The 5,721-nt window shown below is 43.4% G+C and overlaps 1 protein-coding gene across 1 annotated transcript in view; it reads right to left on the minus strand.

The window, feature by feature from the left end:
• lrsam1 (leucine rich repeat and sterile alpha motif containing 1) overlaps window positions 1–5,721 on the minus strand; it is a 29,070-nt gene that overhangs the window by 5,190 nt on the left and 18,159 nt on the right. The window contains exons 7-13 of the mRNA XM_015396728.1: window positions 5,182–5,321; window positions 5,054–5,098; window positions 4,414–4,484; window positions 1,313–1,412; window positions 1,136–1,223; window positions 980–1,054; window positions 565–645 (exon numbers count right to left, since the gene is read on the minus strand). Of these exons, the coding sequence (XP_015252214.1) occupies window positions 565–645; window positions 980–1,054; window positions 1,136–1,223; window positions 1,313–1,412; window positions 4,414–4,484; window positions 5,054–5,098; window positions 5,182–5,321 (600 nt within the window). The remainder of the gene's footprint in view (window positions 1–564; window positions 646–979; window positions 1,055–1,135; window positions 1,224–1,312; window positions 1,413–4,413; window positions 4,485–5,053; window positions 5,099–5,181; window positions 5,322–5,721) is intronic.

A 5,721-nucleotide genomic window follows, 5' to 3' on the forward strand; every position in this document is an offset into this window, starting at 1 on the left:
AATTATGTTATGAATATTCTATGTTCATTTTCCTATATTTTAATCGTGTAAAGCACTTTGCATTGTCTTTGTACTGAACTGTGTATACAAATAAATTTGCCTTGACTTGCCTCTTTATACGCCAAAATTTTAACTAAATCAGCAAGGTGTGACAGGGGCCTAAGCTAGTTTTATGAATCAGAAAAGAAATGAAACCTTGTCATAATTCCTAATTCCTCCAAACAGAAGGAATCCACCCAGAACCAGAACTTAGAGCCACACAGAACCTAGTAAAGGTAATCATCCAAAACTTTTACCATTTTGTTAAACTAACAGAGTCGGTCCGTGGAGGCGTGGATCTCTGGCTCTTTTCGATCATTTCCACCTTAATTCGGTAAAACCATAAAACCTTTTTTCATCCTGTTGATATTCTGTTCTACTTGGTGTTTATCTGTGATGTTAAAAGAACTAAAAAGATTCACAGGGAGGGAATGTTTGTGAGTGAATGATGCTGTGGATCCATGACATGGAGGAACAGGAGCCAAACAACACATGAAGGCAAATAAAGGAAGCGGGGAGACCCACCTGCAGGTTCTCAGCATCCAGGTTGCGTTTCTTAATCTCCAGTTTAGTCAGCTGCATGAGTTCGGCCTCAATGAGCTTGATCTGAGGACAGTGGAGAGGCCACATGCTGCTTTAAATCAGGCTGAATGAGCTGATGAAATGAGCGTCTATAAAGCAGCGCCGGGTTCTGATGGCACCAGAGCTGGACCCAGAAGAGCCATGTGGGACAGATCTATGAACAGGAGAACTGTCTGAACTGGATCTTAGCGTTCTGGGCCAGCTCTGGTTTACCTCCCCGGGCTACATGGAAGCAGCAAAGATCTGAGCTGTGAGTTAAAGATGAATTCAGTGATGAGGAAGAAATAACCCAAATAAAGGCTTAAAATAATCTGGATCAACCGAGCGGCTGAGGTGTCCGTCGGCGCCTCAAACACACCTGGTTGCGGATGTAACCGTGTACCGCGTCTTTCTGCAGCTGCAGAGCCTGAAACGCAGCTTTCTGCATCTCCTCCTGTAGAGAACAGAGGTCGCCGTTATCCGCTGCCTTATCACGGAGAGAATTTTATTTTGACCGTTTGAAAGGAACACGTACCTCCTGTAAGATCTGAGCAATGGCTTTAGACTTGTCCAGAACCTGAAGCGACAGCATCTGGTCAAACTTCTTGTCCATAACCTCCATGCTGCTCAAAAGAAAACAGATTTGGTTCTGAAAAGCTTCGTCTAAATCAGTGCGGAGACGTAAAGTGCATCAGTGATTGAGACGTCAGACCTCCTGCAGGCCTCGGAGACCAGGCTTTGTCTGCGACTGTCGCTAGCTTCCTGGAGGAGGCTCATGGCGCAGCCGTCTGACAGCATCTTCTGCATGGCGGCTGGAAACGAGAAGGAAAACTGGTCAGCAAGAAACAGAAGATGCAGTGATGAAAACATCATGAAACCGGGCTGTGATGCTTTAAAGTGAACTATTTATGAACGGTTCTACCAGAAAACAGGAAGTCCTGACATACGAACAATGATCCAAAGGTGCAGTTTAACAGAGGGTTAGTTTATCCAACCGAGACATCATGATTATCACATTTCTATTTTTTTCCGCGATCACAGCTACAGTTTGAAGATTCTTTGCCAAATTTTTCCCACCAAATGTCCAGCTCAGGATGGTTCCGACGCTGTGAAATATTCAGAACCTTGAGTCTAAAATGTTTCTTCACTGAATCGTAGATGTTTTCTGTCTCCTTCCCACCGATGGAAGAAGTACGTGTTTCTGTCCAATCAGAGCCCAGAGTGCAGAGAGACACGCCCACTCTGTCATTACTCCCGGTCCACAGTTCTAAGGAAACTGGATCGGAAAGTTCTGCTGTTTTCAACCAGTTTCTTGGGCCTGTTTTGTTTCTTTCTCCTTCTGCTCTCAGGAAATGATGGGAGTTGTTTCAGGATCAAAACTTCAAAAGGAATAGGAAGAGGTTCAATAAATAAAATAACAGACTTCAAAATAAGAGCATGCCTCTGCTGTGGTTTCAATCAGGAGTTACTAGTGTTACCAAAAAAGGATTGTAATACAAATCAAATTAATTATAATTCTTAGTGGCATAGAGGTTGGATTGAACATAAAGCCTCTATCCAAACAAATAATATATTTACAGCCTACATTCATATTTATATGGTGCCATAAACCATAATATTAGAACCAATGTCTAAACTGATATGAAACGTGACCATTGGGTTAGGATGATTAAGGCTGTTCGTGGAACTCAACATTTTAAAACCTTCCCCAGCATAAGACCCTATCAGACCGAAATCCCACATCCTCCATCACTGCCCCGCCCCTTTCCGCTCCGCCCCACTGTGCTTTAGACCGCCAGCCAAAGCCTACAGCCTCCACAGTTCGTCCCGTCTTGCTCCTCTCCAACATCCCTGGAGCTGGAGGAGAGCATGCGCTACTTTATTATTATTAAATTCATAAGATGAAAAACATGCGGAAACGAAAGCTCAATTTAATATGACATATTAAAACAAATCCAGCATATGTTCAATTTCTGCCCAACCATTTTCTTTTTGTAGTGGATTTTTGTAACGGGGATAACTGGGATCATACATGGTTTATATCAGGGGTCTTAAACCAGTTCCAGAAAGGCCCGAGTGGCTGCAGGTTTTCTTTCCAACCAAGCAATCGCACACCAGACTCCATTCATCTCATCAAGTCATCATGTTTAGATTGGACTCAGTTGATGAGATGACTGGAGTCTGGTGCGCGATTGCTTGGTTGGAAAGAAAACCTGCAGCCACACGGCCCTTTCTGGAACCAGTTTGAGAATAGGGGTGTAAATAATAATCGTTTTGTCTCGATGCGTCGATCCAACAGCCGACGATCCGATGCATCGATACGTCCGCAAGAGTATCGACTCATGTTTTTTTTCTTTCTCCGGTCTATTTTTTATTCATTTGCTCCTGGACGTATTTCTCCCTCCTGTGCTGCGGTGGCGCTAAACCTATTTTGCCCTCCTAGTTATACTCTTACAGCAGTTTGTCGCAGTGAGCTTGACACAGACATTTTTGATTTATACTCAATATTGAAGCGTGGTCTGTGCTACACGCTGTGGGTCTAGATACGGCCGAGGCGGAGAGGAAGTGGGGGCGAGTTTAGTCCGACGACGGAGGGACATGAAGGCCAAAAAGAGCGGAGATCCAGGTGGAAAAAGGGTCCCAGCGTTCTTGTAAACATTTGTTATTATGTTGTTTTCACATGAAAATGGCGGAAGAAAAATCAACATTATCCTAATGAATTGAAAAATTAAAAAAACAGATAAAATCAGCATGACATATCGGAAAGTAATCGTTATCGGCCTTTAAAACTTTCCAGGTGTCTAAGTCCTCAATCAAGCAACTACTGGAAGGCAGTCTTTAATACATTATCTTGCACATTTAACACCAAATTGGAACCAAACCCAGTTGCAGCCCTATTTGGGGTTCTTGAGGGCGGAGCTGTTTCAAGTGCTACTAGAAAATATTCTAAAGCCTTTGCTTTACTTTTGGCACGTCGAGCAATCTTACTCAGATGAAAAGATGCCTCCCCACCATCTCATTCACAGTGGCTCCAAGATATCATGTCTTGTCTAAAACTCGAAATTTCTTGAAAGCATTTCCAGCTCTTTAATTGCTCAGACAAGCTAAACTGCACTGATTCTATCTTAGGCGGGTCCTGAATGTTGTGGAGTGATGATATAGTTTTGGCAGTGACGGGTTGGGTGATGGGGAAGGGGTTATTTTGTTTGTTTTATTGTATTATATCTTTGTGCTTCACTACTTGACTTGTTTTATTGTAGTTGTCATGCTACTTTCTCTATTTGTGAAGTCTATATTTCTTTTACTTTAACAAACTTTTGTATGAGCAACTTGTTCAACTGGCTTCTATAAGCCTACCTCGCAACACCTCATAACTGTGCTCTGTTTTTTGTTTATGTAAAACTTAATAAAAAATATCTTGAGTTAAAAAAAATAAAAATAAAAAAAAACTTTCCAGGTGTCTTGAAATGATTTTTTTTTCAATTTACAAATTTTTAAGGCTTTCAATGACCCATAGAAACCTTGTTTTAATGTTGTTTTGGGGAAAAACAACCTGGAAAACTGCTGAAAGCGTTTTTTTTTGGCTCTTTATTATTTTTAACCAAAGGTATTCATAGATCTTGTGGCTCCAGAACTCTGGTTCAGATTCTAACAACAAGCAGAATCCTGCAGGTTCTTTTCTGAGATGTTTTGTTTCAGATCTTTGATTGTGTATTTTTTATAACTTAATTATATTCTTTTTTTTTTGTTTGTTTGTTTCAATACTTTGGGTGAAGAACCAGAAAAGGACGGACGTCCAAACGGACTCTCTACCTGCTACATCCCTCTTCCGCAGTGAGTCGGCCTCCTCCTGAGTGATGGCGGTTAGCTGCTCCATCCGGATCCTGTAAACCAATGAAAACAGATGAAGCCAGATTTAATCCTAAAGCCAGAAACCAACAGAACTTTGATCCAAATGTTAGGATGTTTAGTGTTTCTTATCTATGATGAGTCATAAAATGAGGCAGGCACAGAAAATAAACCTTTAACAGAATAATCTTATTGTTCTTTTGTCTTTCTGAGCCTTCTCTCAATATCACCCGAATCAAACAATGGATCTGGTCAGCAATTAATAAATTGTTTTCAACTGGAAGACAACGTAAAGGGGACCCGTCCTGTTCTGCCAGGACATACTTTGTGGGATACACCATGGACTGAAGGCTTGGAGAATGGTGTGTTTTATGATGCTGTCAGTGGAGGACCTGGAAGACGTATTGATGTCTTCATGTGGGCTGATTAAAAATGCTGCGCAGCATGCTCTCAATATAAAACTCCACTGGATGTTATGGGCCCAGAACTGCCAGCTCCCCCCTGTGAGGAAACAGCTGGAAGCTGCCCGCTCCACTGAGCGGAAACAGCTGGATCAGTTTCTATGTACTGCACAGCTGGATGTGGACAAGATTCAAAGACTCACCGATCCTCCTCCAAAGCTTGAAGGAACTCTGCGCTCTTCTTCTGCCTGCAGAGAAGACTCTGATGTTAAACCACAGGAGAGGCGGCGGCGGCGGTGATCTCACAGCTCCCAGCCTCAGTGCTTCCTACCTGTTGTTGTCGAGCAACAAACTGCTGATGCGGCAGCTGATGTTGTCCTCGGCCTGCCGGACCTTCTCCAACAGCAGCTGCCTCTCGGCCTCCTGAGCCCTCTGCTGCTGGCTGAAGCCCAGCTGCGCACGCTCCTGATCCTGAACAGCAGAAACAACCTGTCAGATGGAGATCGGGTTCCTTCCCTGCGTTCGGTCAGGACAATGAAGCTGTTGGAAAACTGAACGGCTCTCGGAAGGTTTTGACTGTGTTAAGCCGGGCCTACACTTTACGATTTTATGCCCTTTTCGGGCCGATTGTCCAGTTGTTCGAGAATTATTTCAATCGGGCTGGCTTTCAGCCTGATCATGCGTCCTGTGTCGTGTACGAGGGGTGATTAGCCTCTCACGACCACCTCCAGATCAGGAATCGTAAGGTCAGGAGAAAAATCAAACATGTTTAAATTCAGTCGGCCGTCATGAGGTGTTTGTGGATAAATCCTGCTGTTGAGGCAGAGCTAGGCTAACCTGACTCCGCCAGATGGATTTGCTCCGCATATCC

Source organism: Cyprinodon variegatus, unplaced genomic scaffold (assembly GCF_000732505.1).
Source record: "Cyprinodon variegatus isolate N-32 unplaced genomic scaffold, C_variegatus-1.0 Scaffold817, whole genome shotgun sequence".
Taxonomy (NCBI): Eukaryota; Metazoa; Chordata; class Actinopteri; order Cyprinodontiformes; family Cyprinodontidae; genus Cyprinodon; species Cyprinodon variegatus.